We start from the raw sequence: 26,019 nt of genomic DNA, 5'->3' as shown, positions 1-26,019 counted from the left end.
TTGCGTCATTCTGACTTTGAATTCTGGCTGTGAAGCCGGAATTGCGTGTTGTTAATACTCGTCGGTAAATTTAATGATTGATTAAATTATTTACTCGGATGAAAGTGATTAATGGGTTATTTACATGTGATTAATGGTCATAAAGCAACAAAACGTGGATGAGACGGAATATTACTAATTATTTACATGAATGAATGACTAATTAATGACATGGGTAAATGAAATAAACTAAACATGATGAATTAATGACAAATATGCGATGAACATGACAATAAACAGATGAAAATATGTCAAAGGATCGAATTACAGAAACTCAATATGAACGAATTGAATTTCTACAACCCGGATTTGAGTTTAATGACGAAAACCCGCAAATACGAGATTATAAAGGATTTAAGCCGAATTTAATGATGAATTAAACATGTTAACGGTGAATAATAATATACATGTGAAATATTATACTATTATGACGAAGAATTAACAAAAAAACAACGAAAACAAATAAGAAAGAACGAATTACAGAGGACGAAGGAAGAAGAAAGGAAGCAGGAACTGCGGCAGCCTCACGAAGAGGCGCAGCAGGTGCTGCGCTCCTTCGAAGAGGCGCAGCAGTTGCTGCGTCTTTTCTCGACGGTCATCTTCTAGAAATCCGTAAAAAGAGGTTTTGAACACGGTTTTGAAATCGGTTTTAATGATATTTTCGACATAAATCTTACATTGATGATTACAAAAAGTAAATACAATAAATAAACAGGGATTATACACCCTCAGACTTACATGTTTGACGAAACGAGAAGGACTAAGATATCGATTAGTGATGCTCGACGCGAATGTAAACAAAGTGCCCTCGTAAGAGGAAAACGATTAAATTAATTAAAGTTGATTGATTTTGGAGTTGGTCAAATTGGTCGGTCATGCAAACGAGGCTGGTACTCAGAAGGATCCGAGCTTACGTGGTCGAATGTTCAAGCACGTAGACGCCAAAAAGTAAGAACAAAGGTCTAGAATGCAAAGGGAGAAGAAAAGGGCGGACACTCGAGTGAGAAATATGAGGAGCGAAGACTCCTATTTATACTAATCACGTGAAGGAATTAGGGTTTCGGAGACTCTTTGGAAGTGAATCTCGGAAAGATATGAAAAAGATACGAGAATTACGCAGAAAAGGACCTGGGAAGAGGCGCAGCAGCCACTGCGTCTCTTGGAAGAGGCGCAGCACCTGCTGCGTCTGTTCCCAAGGGGTTTCCTCCTGTGGAAGAAAGATTTTCGTGTTTAAGTTATGGTAGGACGGAATAATTTGGTTTTCCTTAATATCTTATGTGAATATTTCGGGAAATTTGTTTACCAAAGGATGAAAATTATGAAATAGAAATATCCGGAACATTCCAGAACATTCTGACTCGGGATTTAACGGTTATCAGAAAATGAAGACGGTTTTAGGCCCGGACTCCAAATGTACTCTAATTACTGTCAAAACGACCGTATCGGCACGTAGATGACAACTAAGAGGTGGAGATTAATATTTGAGCAATCACTTGACGATAATCTTACGAATTGTCACAAATCGTTCCGCGTACCAAACATGGGGCCCAATCATCACCGGGTGGTTTGCGAGAGGTGCATAAATGAGGTATCTACAAGCGACACACCGTTAGACCATGTTTCATCTTGAGAAACCTTAAGATGAAAACATTCACATTCCACCAACTCGTGTTCATGTGATATACTGTTAATTATGACATTGATACGGTTCTGGTCATCCAACCTCAGGAGTAGCACGATTTGGAATTGGTTGTTGGCTACGTAATGACATCCATACACAATATAGGTATTGTCGGAGACCAGCTTGTGGCATGTTGTAGCTTCTCTCGTAATTGGCTTTGGTTCTTCAATCAGCTCATACATTCCAAGATTACATGGAGTGGTAGATATCAGCTTTACAGCCTGGGTTTTCATAGTGGCATGGACAAAACTAATCATTAACTCTTCTGAGTCGACACATTTATGCATTTCTCCTTTGGTATCAGAAGTGGTTTGATCACAGACTCACATTTAGGACCATTTTTCACGACTTTATGGCTTTATAGCCACTCTCCTTTTTTTTAGAAGTGACTCACACATGATTTTCAAAAACCAACATCTTATTACCTTTTTCAATGACATTTTTATCAAGAGTAAACAACTAGAATTTGCTTATCAGTTGTTTCATACTGATATAGCTTCATCTCTTCTTCTATAATGATGTTAATTTCATTGTGCCCGTAAAATTTACGCTATTTTCTATGTGGTATTTTGTCATGGCGTCGTCGGTGACATTGGATATAAATTTTATGTATCATATTTTAGAATGTTCAAATTATTTGCATCTTCACGAGTTTTTGTTTTTAAATAAGGTTGATTAAGATTGGTGCTCATATCAACTTGAACAGAGTTTTAAAATATAAATAACAAAATAGACACTTTTTTTTGTTGGATCTTTTTCTGCTTGATCTTCTAATTTTTCAAGGTTTCAGTTGATGGTATGGATGATATTAGGAGACATAGGCCCTGTTCTTTTGAATTTAATTTTAGATCTTATAAGTTCAATTTAGTTCAGATCAATGCACTTTAATTCAGCTCAATTTAGTTTAGTTCAGTTCAGTACAACATTATTACGATTTAATACCGTTATTATATTATATTATATTATATTATATTATACTATATTATATTATATTATATTATATTATATTATATTATATTATATTATATTATATTATATTATATTATATTCCCTCCTATTCTCAATAACCTTACCTTTTTTCCCGTTTTTTCACAATACCTTCCACATTTCTATCTTTGGAAAGTGTTTGTGTGGTCCAAATTTAATTATATGGCCGGTTAGTGTGTTTCGTTAATCTTTGTGCCAAAATGAAACGGGAAGGTTATTGAGCGTATGAGGGAGTATTATAGTATACTACTATTGTTAGTATATTTATTATTATTATTATTATTATTATTATTATTATTATTATTATTATTATTATTATTATTATTATTATTATTATTATTATTATTATTATTATGTCCTTAATACATAATCTACACTCGTCTACTTATAAAAAAGTTGACGGCACTTAGAAATAATCTTCTTTCTAAATATAGATAGTGTTAGCACTATTGTTTAAAAGTTAAGACGGCTTAAGATCAAACTTAAGAAAAAAAGCAGATAGTTTAAGAAAATGATAAAAAAAACATATGAAAGATTTGTTCAATAAGCAATCCTTGTTGAATGTTATAGGTATGTTATATATTATATATCTATCTATCTATATTAATAAAGTAAACTTTTTTCGAGCGATATTAGAGTTTCCAATATTAGCAAAACACCTCAACTTAATAAATAATGCTAAATAACTATAATAATAACTATAAAAGAAATATACAAAAATCATCCGTATAGCACTTCTATTAGCTAGCTAATCCTATATGAATTAGATGACCAAACAAAATACGCATATAATGCCTACGTAAACCTTAGGTAGAGAGTTAGAGAGTTGGGTAAGACTATAACTATTATGTTGAACTTTTATCATTTGAATTAAATATATATTTAAAGTATGAGTTATGTTTGTATATGGACTTAATAACGGAGTAGTATTTAGTATTTACCTCCACCTTAAACTATATGTATGCATATAAATATTGATTTACGGGTCAAAATTCCATTCTAATTATTATACTTTTAATTTCAAAGCTTCTCATTCTCCTTTTTAACTTTTTTTCCCCTTGAGAACGCAATAGTTATTCGTCATGTTTTTTTTAATTTAACGTACATTAGTAGTTGTTTATTAATGTAACGTTAATTGTTTTTTAGCTATTTTTTAATTCTGTATTCTATATTTTGTTGTTACTTATCTATATTTTATTTTTTCATGTGCAGGGTAATACTTCTAGCAATCTTAAATGTTTGAAGGAAATATGGTAAGCAACTGTTTCATTTTTTTATGATTTTATAAAGGAGTATACATTATATTCTTTGCTATAGAATAATAGAGTAAGTTTTGTGCCTTTAAAGATCAATTTTTAATATTTTATCTTAAACTAATGATAGTTGGGAATTATTGAAGAACTGTGCGCCTATCTTTTTGTTAACAATTATATAATATAATAGTCACTCTATTAAGGGAGTAATTGTTCTCTATCTCTCCCCCCAAGTAATACACTACCTATGTATGAACGTAATAATTCCTCCATCACCTCCTCTTTCCACCCTCTACAACCATCACTAACCACCAATCTCCTCCTATTTCTTCTTATTTTAGCTCTCATTACTCCCTTAATAATTATTCTCATTACAAGCAAGCCCTTAATATGGAACACATTATTGTTTTTTTTTTTTTTTATAAAGACGAGAGTCTGAGTCTTACTATGAGGATGTGAAGATTATCTTTCATATTATTAGAGACCTCGTTGAAGACGTTAACTAAAGATTAGAAGTATTTATACTCTTAATATCTCACACTTTTTGTTCATGCATGCGCTCTTCTTGTGTTCCCGCACCGCTAAGTAGTAAGAACTCTCTTATCACAGTCATGAACTTGGAGCTATTACGAGAGTCCAACTTTTCTGAAACGCTTTTGAGTAATATTAGATAGTCCATTATTTATTAATAAACTACCTAGAATAAATCAGTTTATAACAACATACGTATAATGTAAGGTGTGTTATTAGTAATTGCTTTTGTCATTGATAATTGCTTAAGACATCTATCCATTATTCTGATTGAGTTGCTTAATTTTAGCCCAACTTATAAAGATATGTCATTGATAATTTAAACTTAATAAAGTTTACGATTCATGTGTATTCTGCTTTAAACGACGTGGTTGCATTACGTTCTTTGAAGATGGTTGTGGTGATCATGGTTGGTCTTTGTATATGGATTTGGTTGATCAATTTAATACCCTACTCAGTAGGGCATCAGGAGTTCTTATACATCCAACCTCATGAGCGATATGATGAACGAGAGAATATTGTTACCAAAACTATTAGTGTTTCAAGTTTTAGATTTCTATAGAATTCACGATATGAACAAGTTAGGTTGCTGAAGTATTGGACTTTTAACAAATGGAGCACCTATTCTTATATAGATACTACTATGAGAAAATACATTTTTTGTTTTCTTTGGTTTTTGAAAAGAAAAGAAGAAAACAAACAATCGAAATTCAGTAATCAATGTACGGGGTATTAATTTTTATTGCCTTTATTAACTAATTTATCGTATTTCGAATGATAGCGTTACACAATGTATATAGAGATACGATTGTACACGGTTTTTTCAGATTGAACTACGAATTACTAAGTAATAATAATAATGTTGTTTCTTAAAGAAAAACATTCCTCAAACTTTTTGAAGAATTTACATTCTACACTTCCAATGTATACACTATTATCAATTTGGATCCTCTCCATTACTATCTCCCCATTACCTCTCTAATACACTTTTATTCTAATATATTTTATTTCTCCATCCATTTAGATATTACTTTTATGAAATAATTACAACCACTAGATCGTCCCAAGATTTAATATGCACCGTTTAAAAGTAATGGTTGTCTATTAATTTTCAAGTAATGGAGAGAATCTGTACCGAAACTATTATTACTTTTCAAAGATGATGTTAACATTTGGAGTCTAATCTTTAATAAACTCATTAATGAGGAACAACTTTAGTCTCCATAGAAAAAGCATGAAAAATCACAAGTTTTTCTTAAATTTATTAAAAAAAGGATTGGTAAGCACATATATACTTAGTGTTTCGCATTAGAACATATGTATCATATTCAGCCTTTAATCTTTGTGCCACTAATTTTTAGCAAACATATTTAGTTGTCAATATATATCTATAATTTATTAATAGTTCTATACTCGCATCGTCGCATGAATTTTCAATCTGCTGATTCTCTTATTAGGTAGCCTCCCTTTCAATCTATTCATGTGCTGAAATTTGTAAATTAAACTACAAATATAGTCATGCTCATATTTCGCTCAAACAATTTGAAGTTATAAAGGGTGCATTTTTTATTTTTATTTTTATTTTCTACTTAGTCTCATGACGAGATTACATCAACCAAAAAGCCCTAATATCCTTCATAGATTTTCTTATGCGGGACCGTATATCTATTCATTTTGAACAAAAAGAAAGTAAAAAAATTTTGATTTTGGACCAAACAAAATCGTACAGTAGTATCTTATTTCCGTAGTAGATAACCCACAATAACTTACCTTAAACGGAAATTGATAATTGTTAATTGACTCTCAGAGTTCCAGCTAATCAATATGGTTTAAATATATTAAAAATATTAGTATGAAAGACTCTAACAATCGTCCCGTGCATCGCACGGGCATTAAATCTAGTTAGTATATTATTGTAGGGTTTTTTTTGTCAAAACAACCTTGCATCTAACTCACTTCCAAAAACACTATGTAGCATTATTTTGCTTTTTATTACCTTAATTTACTAAAAAAAATTATATCAAACAGTACAATTTGCTTATTTCTGACCAATTTGGTCAACTTTTCGACGTTGACTAGCTGAATTAATTACTTTTTTCAGATTTTGCCTAAAACTACCAAATTTATTCGTTTTTTGCCTTCAAAATTCCTTACTAGTTTAATTTACCTCATTTTCAACCAATTTTCTTTTTCTTCTCTTGATTTGTATATATTTGAGTTTGATTTTCATCTATGTTTTTTCTTCTTTCCCTCTAGTTTATCTCATTACCCCTTAAACGTTTTTGTTAATTTATCACCACATTATTGACCAACTAAACAATTCCTCATGATCACCTTACCACGTCACCAAACTACTTCACCCACACCATGTCGTCTGTGGTTATAAAATGACACAGGTCGGACTACGTTTCATCTTGAAAAACCTCGGAACAAAAAACATTAGCATTCCACTAGCTCATGTGATATATTGTTATGGTATTGATACGGTTTTAGTCATCCAAACTCAAGAGCGACGCGATCTGAATTTGGTTGTTGGGTGCATAATGACCTCCTTACACAACATAGGTCATGTCGGAAACCTGCTTGTGGCATGCAGTAGCTTCTCTCATAATTGGCTTTGGTTCGCCAATCACCTCATACATTCTAAGATTACCGGGAGGCACTTCTACTTTAGTGTCAGAAGTGGTTTGGTCAGAGACTCACAGTTAGGATCACTTGTCCTAGTCACTTTCCTTCTATTTTAATATTGACTTACACATGGTTTCAAAAACCAACAACATCTTATTACCTTTTTCAATGTCATTTTTACCAAAAGTAAATAACTGAAATTTGCTTATCAGTTTTTCATGCTAATATAGTCTCAACTCTTCCTCTGTAGTGATGTTTCTTTCATAGGACCCGTAAAATTTCACATGATTTTGTATGCGGTATTTTGTCATGGCATAGTTGGTGACATTGAGTATAAATTCTATGTGTCATTTTTTTATATGTTCAAATTATTTGCGTTTTCGGGAGTTTTTGTTTTGAAATAAGGTTGCTTCAAATTGGTTCTCATAGCAATTTGAACAAAGCTAAAAATTATAAAGAATAAAATAGGCATTTTTTTGGTTGGATTTTTTTCTACTTTGACTTTCTAGTCTTTCAAGGTTTCAATTGGTGGTATGGGGGATATTAGGAGACTTAGGCTTTGTTCTTTTGAAATTAATTTCAATTCTTATAAGTTTAGTTAATTCAAATCCATTCAATTCAATTTAGTTCAGTTCAAATCATTTCAGCTCAATTCAATTCAATTAAGTTCAGTTTAGTTCCACATTATAATAACTATTTAATAGTATTATTATAGTTATATTTGTGTTTGTATTTATTATATTATATTATATTATATTATATTATATTATATTATATTATATTATATTACATTATATTACATTATATTATATTATATTATATTATATTATATTATATTATATTATATTATATTATATTATACTATTATTTTTATTATATATAATATTAATATTGATATTAATATACTTATATCATCATCATCATTATTATTCTTCTTGTTGTTGTTGTTGTTTTTGTTGTTGTTATTAGGGCCACTAATTTCGCATTAGAACATATGTATCATATTCAGCCGTTATAGTACGAAGATCACAACCTTGTTGGAGGAAAATTGCAAAAAAGGAGCATACATAAGGTTGTAGCTTTTGACCATGTTGAAGGGGTGTACCAAGTGACAACACGTAGAGGTTCACGACCCTTGTCATATGGTAACCATTTGCACACTGTTGATTTATCCAAGAGGACATGTACTTGTAACGAGTTTCAAACATACAAGTATCCGTGTTCACACGTGTATGCCATTTGTAAAAAGAAGGGCTTAATGCTGCCCAATTTGTGGACATCACCTACACTACCAGAGAACACTTGGCTTCATACACTCCTATATTTCACCCTTTGAAAGATGAGGCTTATTGAGGTCCTTACAATGGGCCTACAATAGTATGTGATGAGCTAAATAGACGGGGAAAAGCTGGAAGAGTAAAAGATTTCCTAATGAAATCGATGAGAAGAGTAAGAACAAGGTGTCATGTAGTTTGTATCGTGGTTTAGGCCACAATAAAAAAACTTACATCATGAGAATTAACAATTCACAAGGGTATTCTACTACTTACAATTGTCTTTTTTTTTTCATAATTTTTTTTAATTCAACATTTCTATTATCTATGTTAATTTAACAACTCTTCAACTCTTTCAAATGTGCAGGACTAATGTAAAAACGTCAACAACTAGGCGCGGTGAACCCGAAACTCCTCAAACAACAAGAGTTTCACATGAGCAAGGCAATATTGGAAAGGGGACGTTGGTTCCCTCCGATGTAGGTCACATATAGTTTCGCACAAGGAGGTTTTAGTAAGTAATCACGTAGTGTATTTCATTAGGGCCACACAATTTTTCTTTATTCATAGGATAGTAGGTTTGAAGTTTAATGTGGATTTAATAAGCGCTTTGGTTGAGAGATGGAGGCCGGAAACCCATTCCTTTCACTTGACTGTTGGCGAGGCTACTGTGACCTTGCAAGATGTTCGAGTGTTGTTAGGGATAAGGATTAGAGGGGATATTGTTGGTAGAACAGCCGCTTATAATTGGCCATTATTGATAAATGAACTCTTAGGAAAAACACCGGGTGATGAAGACCTTAAAGGGGCTTCCTTAAGGATTGGTTGGTGGTTGGAAAAATTTAGTGGACTTCCGGAAGATGCAAATGAAGTTGTTCTACATCAATTTGTGAGAGTATATTTGCTTATCTTAATGGCAACATCATGTTTCCGGATAAGAGTGGTAATGACATACAAGTTGTTTATTTGCCTTTGTTGAGGGATTTGACCAACATAGACAATTATTCTTGGGGAAGTGCTGTTTTTGCTACTTTATATCGTAATTTATGTAGAGCAAGCAACCTCAAGTAAAGAGACATCGGAGGTCCCCATATTTTATTGCAATTGTGGGCATGGGAGCGAATTACAATTGGTCGACCTACACTCACAGGCCCCGTTAATACTACTCATCATGGACCTAACCCATTAGGTTCTCAACATCAACTAAGGATTGACTCATTGGGTCGTAGGTGTTTAAGTGTGAATCGTAAGACCGGAAGGCATTACCACACTGCTTGGGTATAGGGATGCTTTCGATACAATGCGACGTGATCAATTTATATGGCAACCTTACACCCAACAAATTTTATCTTTTCTACCCGAGTTTTGTCATGATGAATCAGATGATTAGGCAGTGATGACACCTATGATTTGTTTTAACATTGTTGAGTGTCATTTTCCTAATAGAGTAGCTCGTCAATTTGGGTGGGAACAAGATATCCCTTTAGCTTCTGATACAGAACCTAAGTTGCACAAAGTTGACAAAAGAGGTGCCCCTTCACGGAATTGGATAGAAAAACATCAACCTTACATATCAATGTGGGTAGACCTGTCAAACGGGTCGGGTCCCGGGTCAGGTCATACGGGTCGGGTTATAATACGGATTGGGTTGAATACGGGTCGGGTTATATGGGTCACGAGTCGGGTTAGGGTCAGAATACGGGTCAAGAAATAATTTCTAACGTCTTTTTTAAACGATTTTTTTAATTAAAAAAATATTTTTTTTAAAATGTAAAACATATTTAAAATTAATATTTTAATCATATTCAATGTTTACATTAATTATATTGATATAATTATTAAAATAAAGTTTTTTTAATAATTATTTTATTATTAATTATTATAAAAGTTATATAAAATTAACTTTTTAGTTGTTTTTGTAATTTTAAGTAATAAAAAAAATATTTTTTTAACTATTTTTTCAAAGTATATAAATATAAATATTTTAGTAAAATTCTTGATTTACCTTTGACCCAACGGGTCGACCTGTTCGGGTCGGGTCTCGACCCTAAAATAACGGGTCATTTCGGGTTCGGATCAAACGGGTCGCGGGTAAAAAAAACCGAGTCTGTAACCCTAAAAAACGGGTCGGGCGGGTCGGATTTTCGGGTCGGGTCGAGTTTTGACAGGTCTAAATGTGGGTTATGAGGGCTGATTCTAGGTTCCGTGGTGTAGAGGGTGATAATGAAATGAGTTACTACGACCCTTACATGGTTTGGTACCGGGATCACACTATTCTATTCATTAACCCTTTCTCCCAACAAGTTACTTATCAAGCACCATTTGGAACCACACAATATCTTGTAAGTATACTTAATATACTTGTCTATTAATACTTAACTAATATTTCATAAAATGTGATTTGTGATACTATCTATTTTGTTTTAGGCTCATGGTTTTGCCAATGTCCATATGATATGTGATAAGGAGCTTCAACAAATGCCTCTTGAGGTGCCCCCTCATTTCCGCTCCATGGTTCCACACATCCGGGATTACTCCTCTCAACCTCTTCAACATGTAGGCTATTCTCATCTTTTTCAACCAACCCAAGAACCAAGGGAAGAAAGTTCACCTAGGATTCATGAGTCGCTCGACTCGGTGGATGTGGAAGACAATGTACCTTTGGTTCAGTACACTCGGCGAACTAGACACTCTAATGCTTCCATGTCACCCATCAATGAACAAGGTACTCCGGAGCCTTCAAAGGAGAAGGGGTTTTGGACTCGCCTTCGAGGGAAGGAAAAGAAGAAGATTTGAGGAACTTAATGTAATAGGTTAGACGGTTAATGCAATTGACACTCTAGACGGTTAATGTAATTGCCATTTTAGTTGGAAAACTTAGTATTTAAACCCCTTGTGCTAACGTGTGTAAACTCTATTTTAGTTTTCAATAGACAATGGTTTGTGTCTAATTTGCATTGTTGAGTTTGGTTGTGCCTTTTGACAATGGAACTAAATGTGGACGAAGTGAAAATGGACAGATTTGTAAAAAAATGGATATAACTAAGTTAATTACCTCGTTATAACGCACAAGTGTCAAATTAGTATTTAAATAAATGAAGGTAAAATTTCGCCTTAATTATAATTAATTCTCATTTCTCACCCAAACACGAGTGTCGATATCTAATACGGTATTGAATATGAGACGACTGGTTAGGAGGAGTGTTCGTGCTACAAGTGTTGTTTTGAAGACCGAGGGAAGTGGTTGATAAACAAAACGTGGTGTGAACAAGGTAACCACGTACGACTCGATGAACGTACGATAATTCCACTCCTATCTAATCCCTAATCATTACTAACTACATCACCATCCATCATTAATCCATCACCAAGAAAAAACCAATGCTCCTTCTAAACTATCAATTACTGCGAGGTAATCATCCGTAAACATGATGATGTCACTCTAATTACATCATTAACTTAATCCCCTCAACTATACATACTCACTCCCTCGTCATGACCCTCTGTCCAGTCAATTACTATTTATTTCCGTGTAATGTATAACACAATTGTTATTTATTTTCATTTTGATAAGTTTTACGCAAGTAAATAAATGGACCTATAAAATAGACAAGTGAAATGTAATTTTCTCTCCTTTGTCAAACAAATGATTGTGACCGATGGGGCATTTAATTTAATTACTCTTCTTCCTTCACTATATAATATAATAATCCTCTGTATCTCTCTTACAAACCAAACAAATAAACAAACAAACAGAATAAAAATGGCGGAGGCAATGGAGCTACCAAATAGACTGGGTATATTAGCCTTCAAAAATAAAGTATTATTACCTGGTGCTATTATTCGTATTCGCTGCACTTCTCTTACCAGGTTCGTTGGTTCCATTCTTTTTTTTTTTTTTTTTTTTTTGAATTCCTTATTTATCATGTTTTGTTGTTAATTCACGGGTCGATTGAAATACTAGTGGCGGATCTTGAAATAAAAATATATGTATGGACTTTATGGCCGGACCCCTCCCGACATAATAACTAAGGTACCCCAATTTGGCAATTTCTATGGATGATCATTGATTAAGTTGATTTGATGGGTTACCGATTCAGTTTATTATGTTAATTCTAGTAATTTTTTTGAGATTTTATTATTATGTTAATATGATGATTATGTTAGTTGTAATGTTGTATCGTCAGTTGGGGGTTTAATGTTGTATGTCTCGCTCTAGTTGCTCAATAATTAGCATCATTTCTGAATTATACTGTACTAATTGGTTTATGCAAAATTGTTATTGCATGCAAATTATGCTTACTGGAAGGAAGTACACTAGCTCAACTTCAATTTTTAATGACAATTTTCGAAATATATGGGGGATACGATGTTAAGTTTGTCGCTTTTGATTTATCAGAACTTCAAATCAACTATTTTGTTGTTTTAAGAGATGTTGCTACTGTATACTGTGAGAAAATATCGGTAAAAGTTGTCATTTTGCTTACTAGAAAAGTCAAGTGGGAACAATATAATTGGAATTGAGGGAGTAATGTTTAGGTTGTGCACAGTAGGGCTAGCTTAGTTGTTAAGGCATAAGGGTCGGGGAGTTGAATCCAAAGGGAAGGTTCGTTGCACTGCCTTTAAGGTTCCATTTAAACAATTCTGACAGAAATTTGGGTTTGAGGGGGCCTTTCATCCTTGAGTAGTTTGGGTGGTTCCATTAAGCTTCCGTTGATGCTTGTATGAGTTAGAGCTGATGAATTAGATAATAAAAGTGATTTGCTATAAAACTAGACGAACAAGTAGTCCTAAGAGAAGAATGGATCTCTCGGATTGTTTGCCTCGTAATCTTGTAGTAGTAATATTGTGCTTGTTTTGCTATGCAAATGGCAAATCTATGCAAGATACTTGTTTCGGTCCAAATTGCCCTTCATTTAACTACTTTAGCGCATAGAAACAAAGCCGTTAACCTTGGTCTACAATTTAAATTGGTGTTCTAAAAGACGTTGCAATATTGGATCAACAGTTTAAGAGAATACATTTGTCATTGGTATTGTAAATTGGCAGTCAAAGCTTTGGCAGATAAATTGGAATCGAGGGACCTCATAGTAGAGCATCTTTCTTTAGACGTGGCTAAACTAGAAAAACTTGCATGTTGTTTTTTTCTGTCTTTGTTTCTTCCTACAGTGTTAAGCTTGTGGAGCAAGAATTATGGCAAAGGGAAGAGAAGGGTTTAATTGGCATAGTTCCTGTACGTGATGCTGTGGATTCTGAATCTGCTGGGCCTGTGTTATATCCAGGTTCATGCTTCTGTTTGTCATAGTCCTTATAATTTGTCCGTATTTTTGGAGATGTTATATGAATATTTCCCAAGGTTGTTTGAATGACATATTCAGCTCTTGTTGTGATTTGTGTGTAATTTTAAAGTTGTGTATTTTACTACTATTTATGTTTTATGGCATTCCCTCTAAATATTCGTATGTAACGTTAAAAATATTCATTGTAAAGGTGCAGGAACTGATTCTAGCGAACATAATCCGAAAAATCAGCCAGCTTTCTCAGGCTCTCCCAAGGCAAGTGGAAAGAGTCAGCAGGAGACTGTTCATTGGCACAACAGGTATTTTGTAATTTGGGTTTTTATGCTTTTCTCCTCTTCAATTGTGAAGTAGTAGTAGGCCGGTGCTTTATTGATGCAAATTTCATTATGGCTTTATGGGTTTATTTTGAAACTTCCAGGCGAACACCCCCACTTGTGATCTTGTGAACCACATGATACTCTCTCATTTGTTTATGAAAAGCTTTTTAAGATATAAAATAACCACGAGATAATGAATAAAAGTGAATGACAATGTAGGGGAGTGGCTGCTCGAGCACTACATCTCTCAAGAGGAGTGGAAAAACCAAGTGGCAGGGTTACATATACTGTGGTACTTGAAGGCTTGTGCAGATTCAGTGTGCTGGAACTAAATACTAGAGGAACTTATTATACTGCAAAAATTTCTTCACTTGACATCACTAAATCAGGTAAGAGATCTGAATGTAAAACAATTTTGATTTTGGATTAACATTATGCCCAACATAGAGTACTTGAACAATTGTGCGGTCGCAAACAGGTCTTAATCAATTTTCTGGTATTGACTTTTTGTGCTGTTTAGTTTTACAAGTTCTCTCTCTTCATAAATGCTAGTATATTAGTATAACTTATATGGATGTGGACATACTGGTTTTACACCCTAAAGAACTATGACTTTTCCATGTATTTTCAGTTATGGAACAAGCAGAACAGGAGCCCGATTTTGTTGCATTAGCTCGCCAGTTCAAGATTACTGCCATGGAACTTATCTCTGTCCTTGAGCAGGTAAAGGTTTGATCTTCCGTAAATGCCTTGTGTCATCTAGGCCGAAATTCTAAAACATAATCCCCCCGTGTGAAGAACTTGCCCGTCAGAAGTTTTAGGCAATCACATTGTAAACAAATGAAAGCTCTTGAATTGGGGTAAAAATCTCTTCATTGAAGTATGAAACATATATGAGGTCACTTAGTTTATAACAGGGCTCTGTCCTATTAATTTTTTCCCAGGAGATCGACTACATTTTTTTTTCATTCTTGTAAGAAACATCTCTTATCCTTTTATATTCGTGCTCAATCATTTAAGGGGGTGTTTGGTTGGAGCTTTTGGAATGGATTCAATCCATTCTAGTGTTTGGTTGGAGGTTTTTGGAATGGAGTTAGATATCCAATGGATTCTAACTCCATTCCAACCACTTGGAATCCCATACCCATGTGTCTACTCAAGTTTTTAACTCCATTCCTTCTTATTACTACCTCTATATCCATTCCAGGGTCGAACCAAACACTTATGAGCAAGTATGGGGTTCTAACTTCATACCACTATGGTATCACAATCCATTCCATACCATTCCAATACTTCGAACCAAACAACCCTCTTAAAGATGTGGAAAGGAGAGAGTGATAAAAGGAAACCTCATATAGAGTAATATGAGAATCAATATCTATTTCATGGTTTAGCATGTTGATTGGCCTGTCTATTACACCGTTATACTGTGTATAACTGCAAGCTTTTTCTCTCTCTCTCAAATAGAAGCAAAGAGGAACCAAATGACTGAGTGTAGTTGCTTCTTAAGTTTTCAAACTTTCTCATTCTTGGATGCATTTTCTTATTAAGTTTTCTGTACGGAAGTAAATATATCCTCTTAAATTTTTTAGATAGCAAATAAGGTAATTGTGAGCAATGATTTCTGTGGGATGCTAGGCTTTTGAAACAAGTAGATGTTTGTGAGGTCTCTGCTGTCTTTGTTGGTAAATTGTTCTTTTTGTTAGTTGATATTCACTTACTCTTTATGTTTACCAGAAACAAAAAGCGGCTGGGAGGACAAAAGTTCTTTTGGAGACTGTCCCCATTCATAAATTGGCTGACATATTTGTTGCAAGCTTTGAAATAAGTTTTGAAGAGCAGCTAGCTATGTTGGATTCTGTTGATCTTAAGGTTAGGCTTTCAAAAGCAACTGAGTTGGTTGAAAGGCATCTGCAGGTACTTTCTAAGATGATTTGCATTTTCAATCCGTCGAATAATGATCTCTCATTTTAGTTTTGTGCTAATGCCCCTTTGCTTTAATGGATTTGCCTCGCTAGACTATTCATGTAGCTGAAAAGATCACACAAAAGGTTGAAGGACAATTGTCAAAATCACAGAGAGAATTCCTTCTAAGGCAGCAGGTTTGTACGGAGTAAATGTTTCTACTGGACATGCCGTTTAGTTCTTTATGCATTAGGAAATGGGAAACACTCTTTCTAATTGGTTCTCCCCTGTTTTACTTTGCAACAGGTTGATTTATCTTTTTTTTTTTTTTTTGAATGATATTTATCTTGATACATTTTAATTACTTGAAATCAATAAGACGACTTTGACATATGGATGACAACATTGTGCTTTGAGTAAATGGAAAAATATAATCTTGATCAGACAGATTTAAGTACATGGTACGTCTGACAACTGTTGCTTGTATTTCTAGAATCTTTCGACATCCACTTTTGTGTTATATTAGTAAGCGTACTCACTTATACTAGACCTTGTTTTAGTTCAGAATGAGATCTTTATTATTGTTCATTCCTCACTCTGGGTTTGGCTTGTGAATGTTTCATAGCCAATCATCTTTGTGTAATTTTAAATTGATTTCAACTTTCGCTTTCTGGCTATTTTTTGAAGTTCATTTTTTATGTGTTTGTATTTCATCTTACTTAGATGAGAGCTATAAAAGAGGAACTTGGTGATAATGATGATGATGAGGATGATATTGCTGCTCTTGAAAGAAAAATGCAAAATGCAGGAATGCCTTCAGATATTTGGAAGCATGCGCAAAGGGAGTTGCGGTTAGTTTTTTTATGTACTCGTTAGAAAAATGCTCTTTGATTTTTCTTTCTTTGTCTACATTCTTAGAAATTGTTTCCTCATTAGCTAAAGCAATTTAACATTCTTAACTTTGTAAATATGTCAATTGTCGAGGATATTACATGATGGTGGACGCAGGGTATGTTGTTTCTGGGATTCTGTTGAGAATTCAAAGCTACTTGCATTCAAAGATACTTATTTAAATTTTTTGTGAAACAATAATTGAGTATAATGCTCAAAAATTTAGTTTCCCGATGTCCCTGGACCCCATGGTTATGACTTATGAATCTTATGATCATACATCCGCCAATGATTATACAATAGGCTTTGTTAATCCTAGAAACAAAAGAATCATAATTGAATGACTTGAATCTTATGAATCTTATCGATGAGTGCACTAAATTTTGGATTTTTTAATTCAAACTTTACAGGAGATTGAAGAAAATGCAGCCTCAGCAACCTGGATATCATAGTTCACGCGTTTACTTAGAACTTCTTGCTGATCTTCCCTGGAAGAAAGCTACTGAAGAGCATAAACTAGATCTTAGAGCTGCTAAAGAGCGTCTTGACCTTGACCATTATGGACTGGTCAAGGTCAAACAGCGCATTATTGAATATTTAGCTGTTCGTAAGGTAGATGATTTCATATTCAGTCAGGCTTTTTTTGGTTTGTTACTGAGAATTGTATACTCACCTTGTTTGAGCTCACTGCAGCTGAAACCAGATGCAAGAGGACCAGTTTTGTGCTTTGTTGGGCCACCTGGTGTTGGCAAAACGTCTTTAGCCACTTCGATTGCTACTGCTTTGGGTCGAAAGTTTGTACGTATATCTCTTGGTGGTGTGAAGGATGAAGCTGATATCAGGGGCCACAGGCGGACTTACATTGGAAGCATGCCAGGTCGCCTTATTGATGGCATAAAGGTAAATCTTAACTACAACTATGTTTTTTCCATGTTATCACTAAGACGTCTTCTGGGTTTCTCTTATTCTCATTATACTATCATTGACAAAGTGATGACCTGATTATATTTTACCATCCAAATTGTCTACAATAACAATCCTTCCCTCTCGTGCTGGATGGGTTCAAAGAGATTGTGCTATGCTAGTTATGATCTCTTACCCTACTAAACAACTCATGCATGTGCTCCCTAAGAGCTTTCATATCCTTGTGAATGTATACCTCTAATGAGTACCAATAAAATACGTGTTCTGTATCCCCTCCCTTCCCCAAACAATCTGCTCCATTGCTCGAGATTTTATCAGATTAGCTAGCCCCTTTCAGTTTATCCCACTAGAGTCTTGAATAGTCATAGTATTCTTTTACTTCGACAGTCTTCTTTTTTCGTATTATTGAACGAGCTATATTATTCATGTCAGCCGACCCCAAATCATTTTGGGATTAAGGCTCTGATGTTGTTGTTGATGTTGTGGTGGTGGTTGTTGATTTGCCCCAATCTGAATATTGCATAATCCATTAAGCTATATTTTTGACCAAAATCTCTTCCTCGTCTTAAACATTTAGCGTTATACTGTAACAAGGTTACTTTTATATGTTTGTCACTGTCATCTGCGGGTGTTAGCTGAATTTTGTGATGATTTTCCTTTTGTTGTATTGCCTTTGTTAGTTTCCATTTCTTCTGGAGTGTTACTACCCTTTGCTTCTGGATGACAATGGAAAAAAAAGGCTCACAAAATTAGTTGCAGTTATGCAATCCTCAAAGTAGTTTTCTGTATGGTCATCCAAGACAGTCTTTTTGTGCTATTAACACGGGCAAAGGCTGCATGTGTCCAACCCCTGAGCCTTTGAAGCACTATGGTTATTGTATGGCCTTTGCTACTTTTCTTTTTTCAGGACTTCAGGTTATGGTTGACTATGTGGTATTGCTGTTTATTACTTTCTTTGTTGTCCTCATTATGTTTTTTGTCGGTTTCCAGAGAGTGGGTGTCTCCAACCCTGTTATGCTATTGGATGAGATAGACAAAACAGGCTCCGATGTCCGCGGGGATCCTGCTGCAGCTTTACTAGAGGTTCTGGATCCTGAACAGAACCGAACTTTCAATGACCAGTATCCTTTTTGTGATATATTCTTTTGTTTCTTGAAAACAGATGCTTATTACTTCCAGTCTATGGTTCTAACCTTTGAGAAGAAACTTTCTTATGGTTTTTATATGTTACTACACAGCATCTTTTGAAAAAATCCTTATGCGACTAATCCTCTTTAGGGTGAAATTAGAATTGGCGAGTGAAGTATGAAGGAATGATTGTGGCGCAGATTTCGCCTTTGACTAGGTAGTTGGATAGAAGAGTAGGATAAACTGGCTGTCTCTGTTTCCTACTTGCCGGTGTTGCTGCCTTCCATTTTTAGCTGGTCGACACTCAGATTTTAACCTTCTTTGGTTTATATAAATGTCTAAGGTTCCACATATAATTTTTGTTCCTCCATACTCCTTTTTAAGATTTATTTCTTAGAATTTCTCATCGGTTGTTCTTCCCTCAATAAGGGCCAAATAAAATGCTTATCCCTAATGAAGAGCGTGTTAACTATTTAGCATCCATATACATGGTCTAAAAAATACTTATCCCTAATGAAGAATTTGCCATGTGCACACTTCATTTTGTACCATGTTATAAGATAGTCGTTAATAGTAACCTAATGTTATTTCTTAACCGCAACCATTCAGTTATTTAAATGTTCCATATGATCTTTCAAATGTTATCTTTGTGGCAACTGCAAATAAAATGCAGCCTATCCCTCCACCCCTCCGGGATAGGATGGAAGTCATAGAACTGCCTGGATATACACCTGAAGAGAAGCTCAACATTGCTATGCAACATCTTTTACCAAGAGTCCTAGACCAACATGGTTTGAGTTCTGCCTTCCTTCAGATTCCAGAGGTATTCACTTTTCCAAATCTTTGCACAGCTTGTGGGAGGGCACGTGGGTGGGCGCACATGTGTTCATCTCTCCTTTTCGCTTATGGGCATTATCCCATCCTTGACCTTTATAAACACAACAAAGGAGATTGACAAAGTCAACCTCAACAAAAATTCTATGGCTTCATAAGAAATGTTCAGATCTAATTTTTTAAGGCAAGTCTAGGAATAATTACAGTTAGAACAAGGGGAGGGGTGTTATTATTCTTTTATTGCTTCTTTCTGTCCTCCATCGATCTTCTCTTGCTTTACTGATGCTTGTTTCTTTTTGTTCTTCTCAAATTATCCAAATGTAATTATCATCTGTGTTTTTTCCCCAGTCATCCTCGATTTTTGAATTTTTAATACCTTCCTCTCTTTGAAAATATTTTATATATATTTCTAACTTCTGTTCTCAGAGACTCAGACTACCTCCTTAGTGGTCAAATGCTTGCCCCTAGGCATTCTAATGATCTAACTATTCTCATGAATCGTTCGAGATTTTTCTTTTTTGCCCTCATCTACTCCTTGCAAAGTATGCATCATAAATTTCTTGGTACTCAATGTGTACTAGAAGTTCATATCAGGAAATTCAACTGTTGTCACTGTAGTGATACTTGTCACTTGCTGTTTACTACTTGTTCTTGGCAGTATCTTTGATATGTAATAGATGTTTTTGCTATCCATTAACATGCAATATGATGCTTTAAAGCCAAAGCATTATGGAGTTGTCAAGTCACTCTTTAGATGAGCTTACCTGTATGCTCGTTATTTTAATCATTTTTTCAGTTGGTATAGAGAAGTAGGAATGTTCTTATTTCGTATATAAGGACGTTCTTCCGTAGTTGTCAGTGACTATACATGTCTATAGGAAGACCACTTCGATGAATAGTGAAGGGAGTGAGGTTAGAAGAAGAAAACATTGAATGTGTTCCCTTGTGAATAATCTGTTCATTAAGCTTTCTAATTGATATGTTCTTCAATTATTTTGCATTTTCCAATTTCCATGCGCTTTCTATTTGAAGCAAAGACCTCCCACTGCTCCCACACGTTATATTATATATTGTACCTAAACCAGCTTGCCAACTATACTTTCCATCAGCATTTAAGCTAATGATATGATCCGCTACTCACCACCACCACCTCCTCAAACACTGGTATTTTTTGTTGTGAAAAGGCAATCTCTACCAAGTGTCAGGCCCTGTATTCAAGGATGCAACTTATCATTCTTCAAACTCTTATTGTTCTCTATACTGTCAGGATATGGTGAAACTTGTGATTCACGGATATACTAGAGAAGCTGGTGTTCGGGATTTAGAGCGAAATCTGTCTGCATTGGCCCGTGCAGCAGCTGTAAAAGTTGCGGAGCAAGATAATGCTACATCAGTTAGTAAAGATATCCATCAGCTATCTTCACCTATTCTGGAAAGCAGACTTGCTGACGGAGAAGAAGTAGAAATGGAGGTGATTACCATGGGCGTCAATAATCAAGATTTTTCAAATGCTTTACGACTTACATCTCCTCTGATCGTGGATGAGACTCTGCTTGAAAATGTCCTCGGTGTGAGTTTTTTCATACTCTTTCTCCGTCTAATCCTTCCCCTTGTTTCTCCATGTTGGCGATACTATTTTTGTCTGTGTGAAGTGAGGCGCAAGGCCAATACAATAAATGGGAAGGGGGATTCGTACCTTTGACCTATCATCCACTAGCTCTGAGTCTCTACGGGTATCCACATTGATTATTCTCTGAATGTGTGATTTCTTAACTTTTGCCAATTTATTTCTCAACTTTTGCCAGACTAGGAATGATACAGTGGGTGCCTCATTTTTTATGTGTACTAGCATTTATCTCTTATAGAGTTCCTCATTTATCGCATATAGCTAGCCATTTATTTTTTAGTCTCTCAAAATGAATTTTGTGATCGCAGCCACCAAGGTATGATGATAGAGAAACTGCAGAAAGGGTTGCAAATCCTGGGGTCTCTGTTGGGCTGGTGTGGACGGTTCATGGTGGGGAGGTTCAGTATGTTGAAGCCACTACCATGGGTGGGAAAGGCACCTTACGCCTCACTGGACAACTTGGCAGTGTTATCAAGGAATCAGCACAAATTGCTCTTACCTGGGTAATTTGTTTTTCTTTATCATTAGATCATGTTCATTTAGCGTCTTTTGAAGGATGTGCCGCATTTGCTAAACCATATGGACCAACCAGTCCTACGCGGCCACGCCCTTAGAGGGATCCCTCCTAACTTCTGTGCCGGGAGTTTTAACTTTTAATCTCCAAGTCGCAAGTCAGGTTGCTTCACGATAAGAGTTGTAATTCCTGTCATTTTTAACAAGTATTCCCCCCTTCCTCCTAATTGCTTCATATATTCCTTTTTAAGAAGTTTTTCTTTTTTCTTCTCACTTCTCTTTCTTTCCCTTTCTAGTAAGTTTTATGCCATCAAATTATTAAGTTATCCTGATAATATCCATTTAATAACAAAATATTTCATTAATAACCTAACCCAAATCTCACTTAACTTAATCGATTAATCATTAACCATACACTAATTACACCATTAAGTAGTCAACCGCCATCGGCCATCCACCCCTAAGGCATCTCCTCCTGTTCCAGCAAGCCAAACGACCACACCATTGTTGACCATGAACCCACTGGCGTTGAGCACCGCCACACTATGAACCACCTCTAGAAACCGCTGACTCCACCTGCTCCTTGTCCAACCCTTTGAATCCTCTCTCGCGCGGCGCTGTTGTTTTTTCTCTCTCCAACCATCCCCGACACCGTCCCTCCTGTTCTTGACTCCGTCACATCCTCTCTCCAAATCCCCTTCCTCCTCCCTTTGCGATCTTCTCTCAATCCCATTATTTTGATAATGTGGACCACTATTTCTCCAATCGACTCCCCCCAAATTATTTTTTCACGAAAATAAATCATAGGAGATTTATTGATGTATTCCTAGTATCGTGATGAAGGGGAGCTTTGGCGCACCGGTTAAGGTGTTGCTTTGTGACCGTGAGGTCACCGGTTAAGGTGTTGCTTTGTGACCGTGAGGTCACGGGTTCAAGTCCTTGGAGCGGCCTCTTGCCAAAATGGCAAGGGAAGGCTTGCCCCAATTACACCCTTGTGGTGGGACCCTTCCCCGGACCCTCGCCTAGCGGGGACGCCATCGTGCACCGGGCTGCCCTTTTTTTATTCCTAGTATCGTGATGGTTTTGTTGGTTCAGATGTTATGATAGTGGGGTGGCTCTGGTGGTGGTGGTGGTCGTAGGTGCAGTGAAGTTGTAAATCTATTCAAGTTGTCTTCTCACTAATCTAAAACCCACTTATCTTATATTGCCATGTTGGGGGTGCGGTTGAGCGGGTCTGGACATTACAGCTTTGGGTCTTTTTTTGTTCAGCTCACTTTCGAGGTCAGTGATTGTCGGTCAGGTAAATCTTGTGGTTTTGGGGTTGATGATTATCAAGGTTTTTTTCAAAGCGGGTTATTCTTGGCCATGTTTTGGATGTGGTCAACTTGGGTTTGAGTGTTCTTCGGGTTTTTCTTTACGAGTTTGGATGAGTTTTTTTTTTTTTTTTTTTTTTTTTAGGGTTGTAACTTGTAAGGAGCTGCATGTACTTTCACTTGCGGATTTTTGCTTAACAGAGCTTGCTTCTTCCTTGTTATATTTGGACGAGAACAGGTAAGATCAAGGGCCAGTGATCTAAAATTGGTAGCAGCTGCTGATGCCAACATAATGAAGGGGCGCGATATTCACATACATTTTCCTGCAGGGGCTATCCCTAAAGATGGGCCATCGGCAGGAGTGACGTTGGTCACAGCATTGGTGTCATTGTTAAGTCAAAAAAGAGTGCGGGCAGATACAGCAATGACCGGAGAGATAACCTTAAGGGGTCTTGTACTTCCTGTGGGTGGTATTAAGGATAAGGTGAGCCACTACTTATTTCGCACCTTTCATTATTTAGTTTCTTTCATTGATGCTCTAGCTCATTATTCTTCAATTTGTACTCCGTAAATGATGAGTATGTTGATAGCTCGCCAAATAGTTGAGTAATCAATTAAAAGTGCCTCAGGCTAACTAGTGTAACCTTAAAGTTTTATTCATTGAATTTAGGAGTATCTCATACTTCATTCATTTGGGTTTGCTTCATTTTTGAAAAATTGTGAGGGGGATTGCGTAAAACGTAGTAACCCAAAATGAGTGGAGGGATTATGATTTTACATACTAAGGTTACATAAAATTCGGAAAAACACTGGGTATGACCCTGAAAATTGCTACTATCTTTGTACATCATGGTAGCCGAGTTATTTGTAAATGGTTGCTTAGTTTTACTTGATATGAGCAGGTGTTAGCAGCACATCGATATGGTATAAAGCGGGTGATATTGCCTCATCGGAATGTCAAGGATTTGGCCGAAGTACCAGCACCTGTTCTTTCTACACTTGAGGTCTATTCTCTTCAAAAGTCTCTTATATTTACACTTCATTCTCTGGTTCTCTTAACAAGGGATTTTCTAATCGACAGATAATATTTGCCAAGAGAGTGGAAGATGTATTAGACGAAGCTTTTGAGGGAGGATATCCATGGCGACTTCAAGCCATGTTATGATCCGTTGTCGATGGCATGGCTTCATTGACAGAGATGGTTAATTTACTGCACGGTTATCTTTATCTTCATATTTTCCACGATGTACTGAAAGAAATATATGTCTTCCACTGGTACATTACACGCAATGTATATCCTCCTGTATATTACACCACCAATATCATAATATTATATACTAAAGTTCACTCCAGACACACTGCCTCTGTAATGTGAACCCTGTCCCCATACGTCAAAGGTTCTTGTCTACGACGGGGTAATAAAAGTGGATGTACATGTACACAGCTTGACCTGTATTTTTGGAAAAAAGATGAAGATTCTTTTGAATTAAGAGAGTAAGGCTTTTGTTTGGTATGAACTTTTTGAGCATTTACAGGCTAAGACAGCGACACCCACAGTGACCTCCAAATAGAAGATTTGAAACAATTATTCGTCTTTAAGAAGATGAATACTCCATTTCGGCCCTCTACATGGCCCCAACTCTCAGTTCAGGCGCTCCGCCTGCACATGGAAGGCAGGCAGTGATGATGGTATAGACTATAGAGGCATGTCCGACATCCACATCAATCTGGGCCTCAGCTTTCTGCTAATTATGCAAGCCCTCTCTGGAATGTGACTTGGTTCGGGGGTGAGTTTAGAAGGGATGACGGTGTTACTTTTGGAGTTTGAATCTTGATTTTTTTTTATTACTTCTGTAATTTGTAAAGAAAAAGGGAGAACCATTCCTAGCCAAGCTGTGAACTATTGATGTTTGGAATAGTTTGGCTGATATTTATGACGAATATATATGGATTATGAAAAATCAGCACTTTTAGTGAGTCGTAACTCGTAATAGAATTAGAGGGGGTTGTAGCAAGTTGTTTTTGGAAACCAAGGATGTCCCCGACAGGGACATTAGGTTCATAGTTGGGTTACCTGCAGAATTTAGAAGATTGGAAAGGGAAGTTTTCAATGGCCTACCCTAGCTGAACAAGGGTCTAAGCGTATCTTGTCGTGGAATGGTATTCTGTCACCCGCAGCTCGAATGACTCTCATCTCTTCTATCCCCGCTCTTTGTATTTACTTTTCTATTGGCATTTCAAATACTGGGCAAGTCTGACTAAGAAACTCGAACATTTCTGTTGGGCGGGATGGAGGAAAAGGTTGGTTATTCACTTGTGCAGTAGGATTTTTTGGGCCAAGTTAAAGGTGACGGAGGATTAGGCATTTGAAACACAGGATTTGCTAGATAAACAAGTTTGGAAAATTATTTTGAACCTAGTCATTGTTAGGAAGATTGGTTTATATTGAGGGAGTTGCTGAAAACTCCTTATGTTATTAATTCCTCTTAGAAATGGCGGGTTAGCTTACCGTGGGACTATGTAGAGGTGGAACTCGTACCAACGCGAGTAACACTAGATCGACTTGAACTCAGGTAAATTGATTAGTATGTACTTGAGTCAAATCCTTTCAAGTACAAATTTGGAGGACACATGAGTTTGCCCTCTTGTAAAATGTTCATCCCATTACAGCGACATATGACTTGGCCCTTGTAATTTGTTACTTGTAAGAGTATCAATCCTATTTGAATTGACTCATTAGAAATGAGATTCGAGATAGAAACTAGTAGACAAACCCAAAATGTAATAAAACCCAATTATATCCAAGTCTGACACTTGTGTACGCACTCGTGTGTACTTAAAACTTGGAAAAATCCCAAAATGTGAGGACACCCA

General features: G+C 35.8%; 1 protein-coding gene across 2 annotated transcripts; it reads left to right on the top strand.

The window, feature by feature from the left end:
- Positions 1–11,762: 11,762 nt before the first annotated feature.
- On the top strand, positions 11,763–24,635 carry LOC141638360 (lon protease homolog 2, peroxisomal-like). 2 transcript variants are annotated; one of them, XM_074447756.1, is made up of 17 exons: positions 11,763–12,263; positions 13,563–13,675; positions 13,884–13,992; positions 14,230–14,399; positions 14,642–14,733; positions 15,748–15,927; positions 16,029–16,112; positions 16,639–16,766; positions 17,217–17,418; positions 17,500–17,706; positions 18,721–18,851; positions 19,468–19,681; positions 20,960–21,262; positions 21,628–21,822; positions 23,384–23,629; positions 24,048–24,149; positions 24,227–24,635. In XM_074447756.1, the coding sequence occupies exons 1-17, from the start codon at positions 12,040–12,042 to the stop codon at positions 24,308–24,310; spliced, it is 2,784 nt and encodes a 927-aa protein (XP_074303857.1). In that variant the 5' UTR covers positions 11,763–12,039; the 3' UTR covers positions 24,311–24,635. The 2 variants fall into 2 exon arrangements, with proteins under 2 accessions (XP_074303857.1, XP_074303856.1); XM_074447755.1 differs by having other exon boundaries at positions 11,995–12,263; positions 13,890–13,992.
- Positions 24,636–26,019: the final 1,384 nt, after the last annotated feature.

This window comes from Silene latifolia, unplaced genomic scaffold (genome assembly GCF_048544455.1).
Source record: "Silene latifolia isolate original U9 population unplaced genomic scaffold, ASM4854445v1 scaffold_20.1, whole genome shotgun sequence".
NCBI lineage: Eukaryota > Viridiplantae > Streptophyta > Magnoliopsida > Caryophyllales > Caryophyllaceae > Silene > Silene latifolia.
This window is presented reverse-complemented; position numbering and strand designations above follow the sequence as displayed.